At 61.8% G+C, this 18,865-nt stretch overlaps 1 protein-coding gene across 1 annotated transcript in view; it reads left to right on the forward strand.

Annotated features, from left to right (window-relative positions):
- LRP1 (LDL receptor related protein 1) overlaps positions 1-17,938 on the forward strand; it is a 79,731-nt gene extending 61,793 nt beyond the window's left edge. The window contains exons 51-89 of the mRNA XM_068559841.1: positions 71-187; positions 352-480; positions 720-842; positions 923-1,063; positions 1,161-1,351; positions 2,222-2,405; positions 2,561-2,646; positions 2,812-2,931; positions 3,361-3,548; positions 3,685-3,890; positions 4,435-4,623; positions 5,217-5,365; positions 5,783-5,876; positions 5,990-6,106; positions 6,333-6,452; positions 6,818-6,940; positions 7,097-7,222; positions 7,612-7,728; positions 8,419-8,525; positions 8,629-8,761; positions 9,439-9,558; positions 9,715-9,837; positions 10,193-10,333; positions 10,417-10,551; positions 10,630-10,749; positions 11,779-12,047; positions 12,520-12,698; positions 13,198-13,304; positions 13,556-13,672; positions 14,138-14,314; positions 14,459-14,599; positions 14,719-14,892; positions 15,137-15,298; positions 15,716-15,890; positions 16,043-16,144; positions 16,298-16,362; positions 16,466-16,556; positions 16,654-16,798; positions 16,964-17,938. Of these exons, the coding sequence (XP_068415942.1) occupies positions 71-187; positions 352-480; positions 720-842; positions 923-1,063; positions 1,161-1,351; positions 2,222-2,405; positions 2,561-2,646; positions 2,812-2,931; positions 3,361-3,548; positions 3,685-3,890; positions 4,435-4,623; positions 5,217-5,365; positions 5,783-5,876; positions 5,990-6,106; positions 6,333-6,452; positions 6,818-6,940; positions 7,097-7,222; positions 7,612-7,728; positions 8,419-8,525; positions 8,629-8,761; positions 9,439-9,558; positions 9,715-9,837; positions 10,193-10,333; positions 10,417-10,551; positions 10,630-10,749; positions 11,779-12,047; positions 12,520-12,698; positions 13,198-13,304; positions 13,556-13,672; positions 14,138-14,314; positions 14,459-14,599; positions 14,719-14,892; positions 15,137-15,298; positions 15,716-15,890; positions 16,043-16,144; positions 16,298-16,362; positions 16,466-16,556; positions 16,654-16,798; positions 16,964-17,104 (5,444 nt within the window). The 3' untranslated portion in view covers positions 17,105-17,938. The remainder of the gene's footprint in view (positions 1-70; positions 188-351; positions 481-719; positions 843-922; positions 1,064-1,160; positions 1,352-2,221; positions 2,406-2,560; positions 2,647-2,811; positions 2,932-3,360; positions 3,549-3,684; positions 3,891-4,434; positions 4,624-5,216; positions 5,366-5,782; positions 5,877-5,989; positions 6,107-6,332; positions 6,453-6,817; positions 6,941-7,096; positions 7,223-7,611; positions 7,729-8,418; positions 8,526-8,628; positions 8,762-9,438; positions 9,559-9,714; positions 9,838-10,192; positions 10,334-10,416; positions 10,552-10,629; positions 10,750-11,778; positions 12,048-12,519; positions 12,699-13,197; positions 13,305-13,555; positions 13,673-14,137; positions 14,315-14,458; positions 14,600-14,718; positions 14,893-15,136; positions 15,299-15,715; positions 15,891-16,042; positions 16,145-16,297; positions 16,363-16,465; positions 16,557-16,653; positions 16,799-16,963) is intronic.
- Positions 17,939-18,865: the final 927 nt, after the last annotated feature.

An 18,865-nucleotide genomic window follows, 5' to 3' on the forward strand; every position in this document is an offset into this window, starting at 1 on the left:
GGCATCTACCTGCCCAGCTGGGTGACCCGCCATCCCTCCCCCATCTAACTGTGGCTTCTGACTGCCCCAGACAAGTTCTGCTCAGAGGCCCAGTTTGAGTGCCAGAACCATCGCTGCATCTCCAAGCAGTGGCTGTGTGACGGCAGCGATGACTGCGGGGACGGCTCGGACGAGGCCGCTCACTGTGGTGAGAGGGGCCTGGGGTCTGGCTGGGGAGGTGGCCCCGGGAAGGGCAGAGCCCCCCCACGCACCCCACCCAGGGACAGCACAGCAGTGGGGACATCACCCCAGCTGCCTGGCCCTGCTCCTCCCGCTCCTGCGTCTCTCAGTGGCTCCCTGTTCCCTCCACAGAAGGCAAGACATGCGGCCCCAACTCCTTCTCCTGCCCGGGCACCCACGTGTGCGTCCCCGAGCGCTGGCTCTGTGACGGTGACAAGGACTGTGCTGACGGCGCTGACGAGAGCGTCACAGCCGGCTGCTGTGAGTGGTGGGGCCACGGTCTCACTTTGCAGAAGGGGAGACTGAGGTCGAGGGGAGGAAGTGTTTCCGCAGGGGTCACTCAGGCGGTCAGTGGCAGAGCCCTGTCTACAGCCCAGGTGTCCAGACGCCCCGTCCAGCGCTCTGCCCATTCTACCACTCAGACCACAGGAAGGTCGGGGGGTGACAGTCAGCAGCCGGTCGGGCGGGGGCTGAGGGGCCGTGTCCGCCTTTGTCCGCAGTGTACAACAGCACCTGTGAGGACCGCGAGTTCATGTGTCAGAACCGCCAGTGCATCCCCAAGCACTTCATGTGTGACCACGACCGGGACTGCGCCGACGGCTCTGACGAGTCCCCCGAGTGTGGTGAGCCCGGGGCCGCGGTGGGAGGGGGCCCCGCCCTCCATGCACAGGCCACCAGCCTCACCTGCCCCCTCCCACCGCAGAGTACCCGACCTGCGGCCCCAACGAGTTCCGCTGTGCCAACGGGCGCTGCCTGAGCTCCCGCCAGTGGGAGTGCGATGGTGAAAATGACTGCCACGACCAGAGCGACGAGGCCCCCAAGAACCCGCACTGCACCAGCCCAGGTGGGCCCCACGCGTGGCTCCCTCCCCACTCTCGGCCCCTGGCCCCATCGCCCAGACCGCCCAGGACCCGGCTGACCCGCCACCTCCGTCCCCCCAGAGCACAAGTGCAACGCCTCCTCGCAGTTCCTGTGCAGCAGCGGGCGCTGCGTGGCCGAGGCGCTGCTTTGTAACGGTCAGGACGACTGCGGCGATGGCTCGGACGAGCGCGGCTGCCACGTCAACGAGTGTCTCAGCCGCAAGCTCAGCGGCTGCAGCCAGGACTGTGAGGACCTCAAGATCGGCTTCAAGGTGTGCTGTGCCCCGGGTGGGAGCCTCCACGCTTCCGAGCCTGGCTGGGGCTCCTTTCTCCATCCCTCATTCATTCATTCATTCATTCATCCATCCAACAAGGGCTAACTCAGCTCCTGTTCTGCCAGGCAGTGTTCTAGGCGCTGGGGACCCAGCATTGAGCAGAACAGAAATCTCTGCGTAGTTGGTTCTGCATCTGTTTGGAAGGTAGAGCCAGCAGGCTTTGCTGGCAGATGAGTTCAGGGGCACGAGAGAAGGAGGGGCATGCAGATGTCAAGCAGGCACCAGATGTGCAGGTCTGCAGTTCAAGGGAGAGGCCAGAAAGGAGAGAGAGTCTGGGAGCTATCACCATAGAGACGGCATTTAAGTCATGAGTCTGGATAAGATCCCGAAGGGGGCGAGTGTAGATGAGGAAGAGGGAGGTCCGAGGCCTGAGCCCTGTGCTCAGCCACGCTGAGGGCAGTGAGGTGAGGGGGGAGCAGCAGAGGAGCCTGAGCAGGGGCAGCCTTGGGGGCGGGAGAGCAGCCAAGCGAAGAAAGTGCTGGAGGAAGAGGTGATGGGCTCTGTCAGATGAGGCTCGCGGGTCACGGAAGAGGAGGCCTGAGCCTCGACCTCGGGACGCAGAGTCGTGGCGGTCACTGGGGACTCACGCCAGTGGTTTGGGTGGGGGTGAGAGCCCGACGGCTGGCGTGGGCCAGCTCAGTGCCTGTGTGCTGCCTGCTTCCCTTGGTGAGGCTGGGCTTCCCCGTCACAGCCAGCCACCCAGGGTGGAGGGGGCTTCTGACCCTCGGTCTCGAGGTGAGAGGCCTGCAGTTCCTGGGGCGGCCCAGACCCCTGCCCATGCCCACCCCAGGCTCCTTGTGCCCGCAGTGCCGCTGCCGCCCTGGCTTCCGCCTGAAGGACGACGGCCGGACGTGCGCTGACGTGGACGAGTGCAGCACCACCTTCCCCTGCAGCCAGCGCTGCATCAACACCCACGGCAGCTACAAGTGTCTGTGCGTGGAGGGCTACGCCCCCCGCGGCGGCGACCCCCATAGCTGCAAAGCTGTGACTGGTGAGATGGGGCCTTAGAGGGTGTGCCGTTGGCCCTGGCAGGCAGCCAGGGGCTGTGGTGGGCGGGCTGGAGCAGCAGGGCTGAAGGCAGACTGGGGACGGGGGGTGCTAGAATGTGCCCCAGCCAGCAGCTGAGCCGGCCTCCTCTGCCTCCAGACGAGGAGCCGTTTCTGATCTTCGCCAACCGGTACTACCTGCGCAAGCTCAACCTGGATGGCTCCAACTACACGCTGCTTAAGCAGGTGCCAGACCCGCCCTCCTCACCCCACTGCCTCCCCAGACCCACAGCTACGTCCCTCACCCAGTACAGCCCCTCGTTCTCCACACTCGGGCCCCTGGCCATCCCCCCACTGACTTCTCCCGCCATCCACGTCCTGACTCTTTGGTTGCTCACCCCCGAAACCAAGGGCCTAAACAACGCTGTCGCCTTGGACTTTGACTACCGAGAGCAGATGATTTACTGGACAGACGTGACAACCCAGGGCAGCATGATCCGAAGGATGCACCTTAACGGGAGCAATGTACAGGTGAGGCCGGGGGCAGAGAGTCAGCCCGTGTCCCTGCCCAGAGGGCCCTCTCTGTTTCAAGGCCATCTCCCCTTCTTCTCACCCACCCCACTGAATTATTCCTTTTCCCCGCTCCACACTGAGTCACCGCAGGACTCTGCTTGTCCTTACTCCTCTCTCCCCTAAGCCCAGCGAGCGAGGTCTAGGAGATTCCTGTCTCTCTTTCCCTAATTAGCAGTAAGTTCCCCTTCTGTCTGACCTCCCTTAAACCTGTGCTCCCGGGCACTGTGGGGTTTGGGTTGTGGTCTCTCTCATCCAGAGACACCTTTCCTCGAGCCTGGGCTGACACCATGCCCGGGGCTGGGCCTTTTCCATCCACTGTGCTCCTAGAGCGGCTGAGAGTCCTGCCCCAACTCACCCAGGGCCCTTCCTCCCTGCCCCTGCCCGCAGGTGCTGCACAGGACGGGCCTCAGCAACCCCGACGGGCTGGCTGTGGATTGGGTCGGCGGCAACCTATACTGGTGTGACAAAGGCCGGGACACCATCGAAGTGTCCAAGCTCAACGGGGCCTATCGCACGGTGTTGGTCAGCTCTGGCCTCCGTGAGCCCAGGGCTCTGGTGGTGGACGTGCAGAATGGGTACGTGGGCGAGGAGGGTTGGGGGAGCCTCTGAAAGCAGCTGGTACACTCGGGCGTCCAGGCCCAGCCTCTCTGCAGGCCCCTGGTGGGACCAGTTGCTGGATCTCTCAGGGCTCACTGCTCACCCACCTGACAGGTACCTGTACTGGACAGACTGGGGGGACCACTCACTGATCGGCCGGATCGGCATGGATGGGTCTGGCCGCAGTGTCATCGTGGACACCAAGATCACGTGGCCCAACGGCCTGACACTGGACTACGTCACCGAGCGCATCTACTGGGCCGACGCCCGTGAGGACTACATTGAGTTTGCCAGCCTGGATGGCTCCAATCGTCACGTCGGTCAGTGTGCCAGTGAGGCTGCCCAGGCACAGCAGACCTAGTGGGGATGGGGGTTCTGAAGCTACAGGGGATCAGGCCTTTGGGGCAAGAGTAGGCTTAAAAGCCAGAGGGCATGGTCTGAGGACACCACCCACTAGGGGTCTGGGGGTTCAGAGCACCCCAGGGTATGCCCCCTGGATCCGCCCAGGCCTGAGGCCACCACCAGCTCCCTCGGGAAGGAGAGAGAGAGGCACCTTGCCATGCACAGTTTCAGATGACAGGCCCCGAGGAAGGTGGGAGCAGGACTGGGGCTGGCGTACCCAGGACGCCCCTACTCCCTCACAGGGAACCGTAGAGTGTATTTGGGCAGGAACCTGCTGTCAGACAGGCCAGGAGTTGCATTTCAGCTCTGCCACTTACCAGCTGTGCGGCCAGGGGCTGGAGCGTGGCTAGTGCCCACCTCACAGCATTGCTGTGGGGTTAAGGGCCCAGTAGGGAAGGCGCCCAGTACTACTTGGTGCTGACCGGCCGCCCGGCCTGTCCCCCGGCCCCCTGCCGCCCTCAGTGCTGAGCCAGGACATACCGCACATCTTCGCCCTGACCCTGTTCGAGGACTACGTCTACTGGACCGACTGGGAGACAAAGTCCATCAACAGAGCCCACAAGACCACGGGCACCAACAAGACGCTCCTCATCAGCACACTGCACCGGCCCATGGACCTGCACGTCTTCCATGCCCTGCGCCAGCCCGACGGTAAGCAGCCGAGGACCGAGAGCCGACCCCCGATGAGCCAGGCACGAGGAGCCCCTGAGGTGGGATGGGGCCCCACCGTCTCAGCAGGGGTTCCAGTCCACCCCTTCCCCAGCACTGACCAAGCAGTGCCTGCAGACACCAGGAGATTCGGAGGCCTATAGACAGGCTGTGCTCTGGCTCTCAGGAGCTACAGCCCAGCTGGGGTCCAACCCTAGTCTTGTAGCAGCGAGGCCCTTAGGCCGTCCAGTAGAGCAGGTCTGGGTGGAGACCACCAAGGCCAGACCCCAAAGGCAGGCAGGCCAGAGCTGAGGGGGAGAGCACGGGGGAGGCAGCGTGCGGGGTTCGGGTCCAGCCTGATCCTGGGACCTCAGGAGAGTCCTCTCCTATCTCTGGCTTCAGCTCCCTCCTGAAAGAGCAGGGTCTGGACCCATCCCACCTCTGCCCAGGATAGATGGGCCAGGCAGCCTTTGAAAGACCAGAAAACGTGTTACCAGTGAGCACTGCCCTCGCCCTGCCAGAGGCCGGCGGCCCAGGGAGCAGTGGTCCGTAAACTGGGCCAGTCCGCCACCCTCTAACCACGTTTCCTCCGGCAGTGCCCAACCACCCTTGCAAGGTCAACAATGGCGGCTGCAGCAACCTGTGCCTGCTGTCCCCCGGGGGCGGCCACAAGTGTGCCTGTCCCACCAACTTCTACCTGGGCGGCGACGGGCGCAACTGTGTGTCCAACTGCACGGCCAGCCAGGTGAGGCTGTTCCCCGGACCCCGCTCCCCATGCCTCGTTCCCCGATCCCCTACACCACTACCCGCACTCCTCCTGGGACCCCAGCACCCGCCCTACTGTCCTCACACATCTGGTTTTCCCACGCTAACACCCCCGCATTTCTTGCCTACCTCTTGTCTCCCCACAGCAATACTTTTACACCCGTCACCTCACACAAACACCCCACCCCCTAACCCTGACCCCCCCCGCCGACCTCCACACAGATGCCCCCTCGCCTGGCCTTCCTGCGCTCACCACACCCCAACCTCCCATCCAGCTCAACCTCCCCCCGAGATACCTGACCCCCCTGCTTCTTTGAGACATCCCGGCCCCTCGAAAGAAAACCTCCTGAGTTCCCCAGACCCCCACCAACCCCTCTCGCCCCCACCTGCCCTCCAGTTTGTGTGCAAGAACGACAAGTGCATCCCCTTCTGGTGGAAGTGTGACACGGAGGACGACTGCGGGGACCACTCGGACGAGCCCCCAGACTGTCGTGAGTGCCCGGGCGGGGTGGCAAGAGGGTCCTGCGTCAGGGCCGCCCGACTCCCGAGGCCCCGAGTGGCCCACCCCCCGGCCCTGCTGACGCTGAGCCTCCCCTCCCGGCAGCCGAGTTCAAGTGCCGCCCAGGACAGTTCCAGTGCTCGACAGGCATCTGCACGAACCCTGCCTTCATCTGTGACGGGGACAACGACTGCCAGGACAACAGTGACGAGGCCAACTGCGGTAAAGGGCTGCCCTCCCGCCCCGCCTTGTCCCCCCCGGGATTTGGGGGTTTGGTAAATGCGCTCCCAGGGCAAGGAGGCTCAGCCCACAGCGGCCACCTCTCCAGGCTGGACTCCTGCTGCTCCAGCCCTGGGCCTGCGCTCTCCCCCCTGAGGGAGTGGGACCCCCGCCCTTCCTGAGTCCTGCATCCACCGTTAGTGACCCTCCCCTCCTCCCACCCCCACAGACATCCACGTCTGCTTGCCCAGTCAGTTCAAGTGCACCAACACCAACCGCTGTATTCCCGGCATCTTCCGCTGCAATGGGCAGGACAACTGCGGAGACGGGGAGGATGAGAGGGACTGCCGTGAGTGCCCCGGGCGGTGGCAGGGAGGGGGGTGGTGGAAAACGGGCACGGAAACACGATTCACATTGAAATCTAGCCCCCGCTTCTTCTAGGGGTCGTGCTGCTCTCAAGTAATGTTACTAGATGAGCAACATAAATTATATGGGGTGTGACTTGGTTTGCTCGTAAAATCATCATGCACATCGTAGAGATGTGCAGATCCAGAAGACAAAATCACCAAAATTGAAGATAATTTTCCTTCCTCCCAAGAAATTGCTGGCAGGGCCAGGACAAGGCCAGGGCTTGGAAGAGGGAGAAGATGGGGATCTTGAACTGTGGTGGGGAGGCGGAATGGGCAGGTCCTCATTCTCTCCCCAACCCCGCAGCCGAGGTGACCTGTGCCCCCAACCAGTTCCAGTGCTCCATCACCAAGCGCTGCATCCCCCGAGTCTGGGTCTGTGACCGGGACAACGACTGTGTGGACGGCAGTGACGAGCCCGCCAACTGCAGTGAGTCTCCTGGAGCCCACCCTCCCTCCACAGTGTCTGCTGCTCCCACCACCCCCACGTGTGACCCCCCTCGATGGCCGCTCCCACCCAGACCACACCCTCACAGTGCATTCCTGAAAGGAGCCTCCCCCTCATCACTGGGCCACCCCCTTGCAGCCCAGATGACCTGTGGAGTGGATGAATTCCGCTGCAAGGACTCGGGCCGCTGTATCCCGGCGCGCTGGAAGTGTGATGGAGAGGACGACTGCGGGGACGGCTCGGATGAGCCCAAAGAAGAGTGTGGTGAGCTTCCCCAGCCCTGCTCCAGGGGAAGGCACCTGACGGGGTGGGCTGGGGCTGCCTGCCGCCTGGGTCCCCGTACGGCCTGTGCCCACCACCTCCTGTCTAATTCCAGTCCCCACTCCCGCCAGCACCTCATCAGCACACACCTGCCCACCCTATGGGATCTGTCGATCCCCTCCCCAAAGCAGCTCCCTCCACTCTTGTCCCTCCTGCCCCAGAAGTTCCCATAGACTCCACATCTCAGAACACGGCCTGGACTCCCACTGCTGACCTTTGTCAGGCTGGAATGCCCACTCTCCCGCTCCTGGCCATCCTGACCACACCTTCCGGGACCCTGACGTCTGCCCCCCACTCTGTCCCTGACTGCCCCTCAATCTTGCCTCTTCTAGACGAGCGTACCTGTGAGCCCTACCAGTTCCGCTGCAAGAACAACCGCTGTGTGCCGGGCCGCTGGCAGTGCGATTACGACAATGACTGCGGCGACAACTCCGACGAGGAGAGCTGCAGTATGTCCCCTACCCCGTCTCACCCGGCCCAGCAGGTGTCCTCCCCCAGGAGACCTCCCCGCTCAGTACCCCTGCCCCTACTGCCACCAGGCTGCACTAGAGCAGGTGGCTGCTTCCCAGGGCTGGGGGTCAGGAGCTCCCTCCCGCCTCACCCCCCCCACCCCGCTCCATGTTGTGTATTTGAGTTTGTGCCATTTCACCTCATCTCATGTTTCTCTCCATTTTCACACTGTCCTCTTGGGGTTGCAGAGGTAGGTGTCTCTGATGTGCCCGTGCTCCTACCACATCCCCTGCTGCTGCCCCAGAGCCCACCTGTCCCCGTGCTGTGCCAGCCCATCATCCTTTACTGACCTCTCCCTAAACCCTGGTGCTTGTCTTAGTGGTCTTGTCCCTCCCTTCCCCTCCCCACACACAGTCTGTCCTGAGGGCAGGGCCAGGGACCCGTGCCCTCTCTCATGTGTCTGCCCCAGAGGGGCACATGTGAGTGCCCTCTGGGCCCGACCAGTCCCATGAGGGCAGCCAGTTGGCTTGCCTGGGATTAGTTGAGCATCTTGGTCATTATGCCAGTCAACTGTGGCCTTCAGGGACACAGGGATGGGCGATATTGCTCTGCAAGGGCTGGAGATGCTCTCGAGGGCTGAGTCCCTATGCCCACCCTCCTGGGGCCTGTCTCTCCCCTGTCCTTCCCAGCCCCTCGGCCCTGCTCTGAGAGTGAGTTCTCCTGTGCCAATGGCCGCTGCATCGCTGGGCGCTGGAAATGTGATGGGGATCATGACTGTGCAGATGGCTCAGACGAGGTGGGCAGGGAGACCAGAAGGAGGGAGGGATGGCCTTAGAAGAGTCAGGCCAGGCCTGCAGGGGTGCCCAGGTCTGACCAGGATGCTGCTGCTGCGCCCACAGAAAGACTGCACCCCCCGCTGTGACATGGACCAGTTCCAGTGCAAGAGTGGCCACTGCATCCCCCTGCGCTGGCGCTGTGATGCAGATGCCGACTGCATGGACGGCAGTGACGAGGAAGCCTGCGGCACTGGCGGTGAGCCCCTCCAGCTCGGCTCCCCAGCCCTCCCACCCTACCCCCACCCCGCAATAGCACTTAATCCAAGAGTCAGTTGGGTTGAAATCCAGCAGAAACCTGTGGGCTGTGTCCACCCAGGCCCCATCCCACAAGTTCCAACACAGCAGTCAGCTGCCCTGAGAAGTAAAGTCCCTGCTCACTTTCCTTTCCTGGGGCAGTGAGGCAGCACCTGCCACTGGCCTGGGCTCAACAGCCCAGAGGCGGCAGTGGGCAGGCCGGGTGAGAGAAGGTTGGCGCTTGGAGCAGTGAGGGCAGATATCCTAGCTCTGCGCTGGTGGGCTGAGGACAGGGATTGGACCCTAGGTCTCCTGACTCCCAGCTGAGTGTACCTGCCATTGAACTACAGTAGGCCCCGGAGCCCTGCCACACCACCAGAGAAAGAGGGCTCTCTGGACCCTTCTGGACACTTTCCCAAAAATGCCTCTTCTCCCCTAAATACCAGAGGAGGCAGTTCTGCCCAGCTTACCCAGCTGGTAGAAAATTAGGAAACTCGGGTTCGATCTGGTGGTACCACCACTTTCCCCGTGTTCCCTCTAGGTCTCTGCCCCTGGAGGGAGGGGTCTGGGCAAGACCCGGCCGCCAGCAGCCTGGGGCTCAGGGCTCATTCTTTACTCTTTGCTCCCCCTGACGCCCAGTGCGGACCTGCCCCCTGGACGAGTTCCAGTGCAACAACACCCTGTGCAAGCCGCTAGCATGGAAGTGCGACGGCGAGGACGACTGCGGGGACAACTCAGACGAGAACCCAGAGGAGTGCGGTGAGGCTCCAGGGGCGGGGCGGGGCTTCGGAAGGGGCGGGGCTCCCCGGCGTGGGCGGGGCTTCTGTCGGGGCAGGGGCGGGGTTCTGACGCACCCTGGTGGCCCTCGGCCCGCCCCCGAGGCTGATTCTGACTTGTCTCCTCTCCCTGCTGCAGCCAGGTTCGTGTGCCCTCCAAACCGGCCCTTCCGTTGCAAGAACGACCGCGTCTGCCTGTGGATCGGGCGCCAGTGCGACGGCACGGACAACTGCGGGGATGGGACTGATGAGGAGGACTGTGGTGAGCAGGGGGCCAGTAAGGGGGAGCCTGGGGCGCCTAGAGTGGGGGTGCTGCACAGGCAGTGGGGCTGGGCCAAGTGGGCTCATCGTCCGGTGAGCCGATTCACCAGGAGAGGGGAGGATCCAGAAGAGGGGAGGATCCACTGCCGGGAGCCTGGGGGCCCTGTCTTGGAGGGAAAGAAGCCCCTGAGGAAGGTATTGAGGTGGAGACTGAGAATCAGGATGTTTAACCAGATTCCCCTGAAGCTTGACAGCCAGGCTTGGGACCCCCTCTACCCGTGACTGACTGGGGGTTCCAGTGGGAAGAGGGGGCAGGGTGGTAAATACCCCGGACCTCAAGCCCCGCCCTCCCCCAGAGCCGCCCACGGCCCAGACCCCCCACTGCAAAGACAAGAAGGAGTTTCTATGCCGGAACCAGCACTGCCTCTCCTCCTCGTTGCGCTGCAACATGTTCGATGACTGCGGGGATGGCTCTGACGAGGAGGGCTGCAGCATCGGTGAGACCCGGCGTGCTGGGGCGAGGTTTGGCCGGGAGGGGTGGAGAGCCGAAGCCCAGGCCTAGACTCTCTTGTCTTCGCAGACCCCAAGCTGACCAGCTGCGCCGCCAACGCCAGCATCTGCGGGGATGAGGCACGCTGCGTGCGCACTGAGAAAGCCGCGTACTGTGCCTGCCGCTCTGGCTTCCACACGGTGCCAGGCCAGCCTGGATGCCAGGGTAGGAAGGTGGGGCCCAGCGGGTCGGGCAGAAGCCCCAGCCGCAAGACTTTCCATGACCCTCCTGTGTAACCCCCAGACATCAACGAATGCCTGCGCTTCGGCACCTGCTCACAGCTCTGCAACAACACCAAGGGCGGCCACCTGTGCAGCTGCGCGCGCAACTTCATGAAGACACACAACACCTGCAAGGCGGAAGGTAGGAGCTGGGAGAGGACGGAGAGAGGGGGCGGGGCTTACAACGCCAGGATAAGAAAGGGGACCTGGAACGCTGTGTTTTCCTCCAAGCACCCTTGCCCAAGCTTGGAATTCCAGACCCGCAGTACAGCTTTCTGCACTCAGTTCTGGCAGCCCTGCAGGGGCCAGAGGTACTGGGGCTGAGGAAGTTTGGGGGGAGAGCACGCAGGCGCGCATCACCATACTTACAGAGCCAAGTGTACCCTACCTGCATATTCCCATTATGCTTTTTTCAGGTTTATTGAGGTATAATTGACAAAATTGTAAGATATTTAATGTGTGCAAGGTGATGATTTGATGTACATACGCCTTGTGAAAGGATTCCCCCCATCGAGTTAACACATCTATCAGTTCACGTATTTACTTTTTTTTTTTTTTTTTTGGTGAGAACATGTAAGTTCTACTCCCACATATGCTTCGACGCACACCTGCACCTTCCTCGTGCCTGTATACAAACACACCCCACATCCATGTATGCACACCCAGGCATACACACACACTGTGCACACACAACCCCGCCACACGTGCCCAGGTGCACTCAGATGCCCATGCACACCTGCCCCCCTCCATGGCCATGCTCATACACCCCCACATACGTGTGCACCTGCAAGCAGATATCAGTGTGGAGCAGGGACCGTGGTGATGCTAGCAGAGGCCATGAGGAGGCAGAAGTCCCTGAGGCTGGAGGAGGAGGGACAGCAGGTCACACTAGATCACCTCAGGAGAGGAGAGGAGAGGAGAGGAGGGGAGGGGAGGAGAGGGGAGGGGAGTTCCAAGGGCTGAGGCTGGAGTCCTCAAGCCTGGCTCTGGGGCAGGATGACAGAGGCTTCTGGCTGGGTCAGATGGTTTGATTAGGAGGAGAGACATTGTTAGTGTGAAAGGCTCTGGGCTGGGTGGGGAGCACGTCGCGGCGGCTCCTTCCAGCACCAGGCCCAACAGCCCCCAGCCCCACCTTTCACCCCCGCCAACATCTGGTCTCTTGTCCCTCCAGGCTCTGAGTATCAGGTCCTGTACATCGCTGATGACAATGAGATCCGAAGCCTGTTCCCCAGTCACCCCCATTCGGCTTATGAGCAGGCCTTCCAGGGTGACGAGAGTGTCCGCATCGATGCCATGGATGTCCATGTCAAGGCTGGCCGTGTCTACTGGACCAACTGGCACACGGGCACCATCTCCTACCGCAGCCTGCCACCTGCTGCGCCTCCCACCACTTCCAATCGCCACCGGCGACAGATTGACCGGGGCGTCACCCACCTCAATGTGAGCACCCAGCCTGGGATGGGACCTACATGGAGGCACGGGCTGGGTGGGAAGACTCCAAAAAGCAGACTGTTCAGAGCAGAGTTTGCAGAGGACAGTGGAAGGGGCAAAGGGTGAGACTGGCATGCAGGGCAGACTGCGGATTATGCCATGAGGCACGGACAGCAGGTAGACAGAGCAGCACCATCATCAGTAGGTGTTTCTGCCGCACGGCAGCCCGAGGCTACAGGGCACAGGGGGCACCTGGCCGGCAGCATCAGAGCCACGTTCAGTTCCTGATCGTCACAGCCAGCCCAGTAACTAACCTATTCCATCTTACTAACCTACTTCGTCTCTTTGGGCCTTACTCTGTTCCTCAGTAAATCAGGGTCATGATATCTAGCAGGGACAGGCTGGCGGGGTGTCGGGGGGCTGGACAATGGGCAGGAAGACAAAAGGTGGAAGCCTCTGAAACTGTAACCCCCTCATCCAGATTTCAGGGCTCAAGATGCCAAGGGGCATCGCCATCGACTGGGTTGCCGGGAACGTGTATTGGACCGACTCGGGCCGAGATGTGATTGAGGTGGCACAGATGAAGGGCGAGAACCGCAAGACGCTCATCTCCGGCATGATTGACGAGCCCCACGCCATTGTGGTGGACCCGCTGAGGGGGTGGGCAGGGGTCCTGGGGGGAGGCATCTGGGCTGGGGCTAGGAAGCCCCTGGGTTGGAGGTGGGTGCCCAGCATCCCCCGGCTTGTCCTTCCTCTCCCAGACCAGCCTGAGGTCAGAGTCCTCCGCAGGCCCCTGGGTCTTCCAGGCTGCGCCCAGCCCTGGCCCTCCCTGATGCTGCCTGGGGTCCTGCTGGCCTGCTCAGGTGGGGCCTGACCTCCACTTGGCTAGCTGTCATGGGCAGCCAGGTTCTGGGCTTCTCCTCTGCTCCAGGGGGCAGCTCTGCCTACTTAGACGACTCTGGAGCAGCACAGTGTGGTTTTAGAGTAAAAGATCTTTAACCTGGTCAGGAAGTTGACTCCCCCCAGTTCTCTCTGGAGGAGGTGGACAAGAGCGCCCTCCTCTCTGTGTACCCAGCAGTCTCTGTGCCCTGTGCCCACCTTGAGTGGCCTCCTGTGGGAGCCCAGGTCCTAGCCACACTCACTCCTTCTCCCTCCCCAGCACCATGTACTGGTCAGACTGGGGGAACCACCCCAAGATTGAAACAGCAGCCATGGATGGGACCCTTCGGGAGACACTGGTACAGGACAACATCCAATGGCCCACAGGTCCGTGCAGAAGTGGGCAGGGGATGTGGGAGGGGTAGGCTCGCTGAGCCTGGGGCCACACAAAAGTTAGGGAGGGGAAGAGGCTTGGACTGGGGTGGGACAGATGGGTTGTGGAGGCTTTTCCCAGAAGAGGTGATTGGGAGTGATCATGGGAACAGAGTGGAACTGTCCCAAACATGGAGACAGTCCTGCTTGCTCCCCCAGCCTGGGGCAGGGAGGCTGGGCCCTCACAGTGCTCTCTGCTCCCCCAGGCCTGGCCGTGGATTACCACAATGAACGTCTGTACTGGGCGGATGCCAAGCTCTCAGTCATCGGCAGCATCCGGCTCAACGGCACTGACCCCATCGTGGCTGCTGACAGCAAACGAGGTTAGAGTCCACCAGCGGCCTTGGGCCCTTGTCCTCCCCTCTGAGCCCAAGGCCTCACCTAGCACCTACCATCCTCCTCAGCCTGGCCCTCAACAGTCTTGCAGTGCCTTTCAGGCCCCTCCCAACCAGACACCCCCTGTACCAGTCCTGCAGGCCTGAGGCCCACCCTGACCCTCTGGGCCACTTTTCCATTCATTCATTCTACCAATGAGTATTGAGCTGCTGCGTGGAGGCGATATGGGTAATAGTAGGAACTTAGCCAATGTGAGAAGAGGGAGCAGAAGTTGATCCTGACCCCAGACATCTAGGGCTGATGGGACCTTTTGCCAGTAGTGGCCACAGCAGGAGGAATAGGTTGAGGAGAGTTTGCTTTGGGATGTTTGAGTTTGAGGTACCTGGGAGCCTTGGGGCCCAGTGTCCTGGAGAGTGTGACCAGGCCCTGAGTCCCCTCTGACCCCTCTGCAGGCCTAAGTCACCCCTTCAGCATCGATGTCTTTGAGGATTACATCTATGGCGTCACCTACATCAATAATCGTGTCTTCAAGATCCATAAGTTTGGACATAGTCCGTTGATCAACCTGACTGGGGGCCTGAGCCACGCCTCAGATGTGGTCCTGTACCACCAGCACAAGCAGCCTGAAGGTGAGCGGAGACAGAGAGCCCAGGCTGGGGCAGGGAAGGCCAGGGGGTGCTGAGCCTCCAAGCCGCAGCCTCAGGTCCTGGTGGGCAGGGGAGGTTCTGGGTCCACAGGGCTCAGCAACCTCCCCCCCTTGCCCTCACCTGCAGTGACCAACCCCTGTGACCGCAAGAAGTGCGAGTGGCTCTGCCTGCTGAGCCCCAGTGGGCCTGTCTGCACCTGTCCCAACGGGAAGCGACTAGACAATGGCACCTGTGTGGCTGTGCCCTCACCAACGCCCCCGCCGGACGGTATGCTCACGCCCCTCCCCGGTCCCCCATCCCATGCTCCAGAGCCCTCCTCCCTGCAGCCCCTGAATTCCCCTCCCCACCCCCTGGCTCTGCCCCTCCCCCCATGACCCTTCCTGCAGCTCCTCGGCCCGGAACCTGTAACCTGCAGTGCTTCAATGGTGGCAGCTGCTTCCTCAATGCACGGAGACAGCCCAAGTGCCGCTGCCAGCCCCGCTACACGGGCGACAAGTGTGAGCTGGACCAGTGCTGGGAGCACTGTCGCAACGGGGGCACCTGTGCTGCCTCCCCCTCCGGTACGGCCTTCAGTTCTCCTGCGGGGACTCCTCCCGGCCCCTGGGCCCCAGCCCCTCCAGCAAGCCGCCTCCGCTCAGACAAATCCCCAGCCCCTGCCCTGCCTTACTTCACCCCTGCCCCCAACCCCGTGTCGCTTTCCTCTGCCGTCTGCCCTCCGCCCAGGCCCTCCCAGCCCTGTTCCCCTGCAGCAGGGCAGGGCGGCTCAGTGGGCCACAGCCCCGCTCACACATCCTCTCCCGCCAGGCATGCCCACGTGCCGGTGCCCCACAGGCTTCACGGGCCCCAAATGCACCCAGCAGGTGTGTGCGGGGTACTGTGCCAACAACAGCACCTGCACCGTCAACCAGGGCAACCAGCCCCAGTGCCGATGCCTGCCTGGCTTCCTGGGCGACCGCTGCCAGTACCGTGAGTGAGCCGTCCCCGGGCCCTGGGGCAGGGGATGATGGAGCTGGGGGTCTGAGAGCGTAGGGTGATGTCACAGGTGCGAGTTCTCTGGAGAGAGGCCGTTTGTGGCCCAGCCAGGCCCAAGTTGCCAGTGCTCCCCCGCGGAGGGGTCAGCACACTCCCCCCCTCCGCCGAGGTAGTGAGCCCTCTGGCATCAGGATTTTTCAAGCAAAAGCAGTGCCCTGTCAGGATGCTCCAGGACATCTTTGTACCCTGGAGCCTGTGACGTGGGGGCAGCCAGGGGCTCAGGAGGAGGCGGGAGTCACCCAAAAGGCCTGGGGGTCCCCTCAGGTGGGCAGCTGCCCCCCACAACCCCTGGGGGACCCTCCTGAGGGTGGCATTCGAGGCACCTCCTCTCGCACCCCCCCAAAACCACAGGGCAGTGCTCTGGCTACTGTGAGAACTTCGGCACGTGCCAGATGGCTGCTGACGGCTCCCGGCAGTGCCGCTGCACCGCCTACTTCGAGGGGCCCAGGTGTGAGGTGAACAAGTGTAGCCGCTGTCTCGACGGGGCCTGCGTGGTCAACAAGCAGAGCGGGGATGTCACCTGCAAGTGAGTGGCGCCCCGCCCTGCAGTCTGCCCGGCCAGACCCTGCCCTGTCCCACCCGCCCCCCACCCCTCCCAGCCCCGCCCCGCCCCGCCCTTTCCCCAGCATCTCACACGCCCTCCATCAGCCCTGCCCAGCCTCTCACTCCTTCCTGCAGCTGCTCCGATGGCCGGGTGGCCCCCAGCTGTCTGACCTGCGTTGGCCACTGCAGCAATGGCGGTTCCTGCACCATGAACAGCAAAATGATGCCTGAGTGCCAGTGAGTTGGGCCTGCGCCTCACTGAGGCCTAGATTATCCCTCCCTCCCCCATGTCTGAGCCGGACCAGCAGAAGCCTGCGGTCCCTCCCAGTTTCCCCGGCAGCCACGGTTGTGGACGTCATGCCTCCTCAGCTCTGCCCCTCCCGTCTGCAGGTGCCCACCCCACATGGCAGGACCCCGGTGTGAGGAGCAAGTGGTCGGCCAACAGCAGCCTGGACGTAGGTGGCAGCGGTTGGGGAGGCAGGGCTGCCGGGACCTGGGACAGAGGGCTTTGTGCCTCCTAAGCCTTTCAGACTGAGCTTCCCGCCTCCTCCCCTCTAGATATGGCCTCCATCCTAATCCCTCTGCTCTTGCTGCTGCTGCTGCTTCTGGTAGCGGGAGTGGTGTTCTGGTACAAGCGGCGAGTCCGAGGGTGAGTTATGGGGAGTCTGGAAAATTGTGGCCCTGATTTTACCACCCTAGCCATATCCCCCTGGAATCCCTGCCCCCAACCTCCTTCCTCCTCGCAGGGCTAAGGGCTTCCAGCATCAGCGGATGACCAACGGGGCCATGAACGTGGAGATTGGGAACCCCACCTATAAGATGTACGAAGGCGGGGAGCCTGATGATGTAGGGGGCCTACTGGATGCCGACTTCGCCCTGGACCCTGACAAGGTGGGCTGGGAGGACAGGGGAGGAGGCTTCAAGGACAGGGACAAAGGGCTGTGGGTGGGGTGACCAAGGGTATTGGGCTGGATGATGGAATGGAGGTGGGGATGGGGTACCCGGGCCACAGAGCCCAGCCCCTGAGCCCCACCTGACCCCTCTGTCGCCTTGCAGCCCACCAACTTCACCAACCCCGTGTACGCCACACTCTATATGGGTGGTCATGGCAGCCGCCACTCCCTGGCCAGCACGGATGAGAAGCGAGAACTCCTGGGCCGGGGCCCTGAGGACGAGATAGGGGACCCCTTGGCATAGGGTCCTGCACCATCGGACTTCTGCAGAGAGCCTCCTGCCCCCTGCCGGAGAAGTCCTTCAAGGAGCCCCCACCCTGCCCAGCCAACCCCTCCCCAGCCCTGCTGGGATGTATAAATGTAAAAATGAAGGAATTACTTTTTATATGTGAGTGAGCAAGCGAGCAAGCGAGCACAGTATTATCTCTTTCCGTTCTCCTTCCTGCCTGCTCCTCAGCACCCCGCCCAATGCTGCCTTCCGGGAGGGGGCGCAGGAAGGGGGCCCCTACAACTTACAGGTATAAGGGGGCCCTGCCTCCCACCTTCCCACCAAAAACGCAGCCCCACTGGGAGAGCTGGTGGTGCTGCCTCCCCCTCCCTGTACAAGACACTTCGTCAAGGCTCTCCCCTCTCATCCCCCCCACCCCTCCCAGCTCCCTGAGGGCTGATTCTGGGAATCTGGGGCGGGTGAGTCCTTTGCTGCCCTTGTCTGGAAGATTTGGCTCTGGCTGAGGTAGGAAGGAAAGGATGGAGTTTTTTAGTTCTTCTTGGGGGAGGCCATCCCATGCCCCAGCCCCTACTCTAGGGGCACCTCTGAGATGGCCACACTCAGTATCCCTCCCAGACAGGCCCTCCCCCTCTCCAGTGCCCCCACTGTGGCTCCCAGGGCTGGAGACTTTCTTTGGTAAACACTCCCCCAGGCTCCCCTCCCCTGGGGATGAGGAGGAAGTGGGGCACACCAAGGGCAAGCAGGCAGCCCCGTTTTGGGGATATGAACGTTTTAATAATTTTTGCTGAATTCCTTTACAACTAAATAACACAGATATTGTTATAAATAAAATTGTAAAAAAAAAGAAAAGCCGTTTGTGTCTACCTGAGTGTGAGACTCTGGGAGCTGGCCTGTGCTTGCATGCTCCAGCCACCAGAGGGAGCCATGCTCTGTGCTGGAGGGAGGCTTGAGCATCGGGCCTTCAGTGCCCTTCTGGAGCTCCATCCCCCTTCACTGGGCTGTGGCAGGGAAGTGGGTGGCACTGGACTTGACCAGAAAGACCTGCTTCTCCTGGCTGTGTGAACTTGAACCAGTGACTTCACCTCTCTGGATCATGTGTTCTCTCTGGCTCTAGGACACTAACTCCAAGATCTGTGTCTCTGTACTGTCACTTCTTTGGGACAACACCGCCACCCCTACCCAAAATTATCTCCCACAGTGAGAAATCCCCCAATAAGAAATGAACACACTGGGGTTGTGAACGGCTTTCTAATCCTTCAGGGTGGTCCCATACAGCTCTCTCTAAGTTTGCTCTTGAAGCACTGACATCTCACACTTCATGGAGAGTAATTAATCAGATGCCAAGAGTCAGAACCCTGGATTCAGGAGAAGGAGGGTCCCTGGAGTTAAAGCTGGGAAGACTAGTTTTCCAGGCCCCACGGTTCACCAACAGACACATCTCACATCCCAGGGGTTGACAGGAAAGGACTGCTACAACCAAAGGGGGTACCAGGTCTACTTCAGCCCCTGCCCAGAGAAGGGAACCTCTTGCAGAAGGTCACACCGCTTTACATGGTCCAAGATTGAGAAAGGGTTAGAGCCCCGCTCTCCCCACAGTAGCAAATATGCTCAGTGATGGCAGCTTTAAACGTCTGAAGGACCCTTGCCAAGCCCAAGGGGGGAGCACTGCCTTTCATTCCCCCTCCCTCCCTGGTTTAACCTTCTCAGTCTATTCCTCCTTTCTTGAGGAAGCTATGGGTCCAAGCACCTCTAGAAACAAGAGCCCTCCCCTTCCCT

This window comes from Eschrichtius robustus, chromosome 13, assembly GCF_028021215.1.
Source record: "Eschrichtius robustus isolate mEscRob2 chromosome 13, mEscRob2.pri, whole genome shotgun sequence".
Classification (NCBI taxonomy): domain Eukaryota; kingdom Metazoa; phylum Chordata; class Mammalia; order Artiodactyla; family Eschrichtiidae; genus Eschrichtius; species Eschrichtius robustus.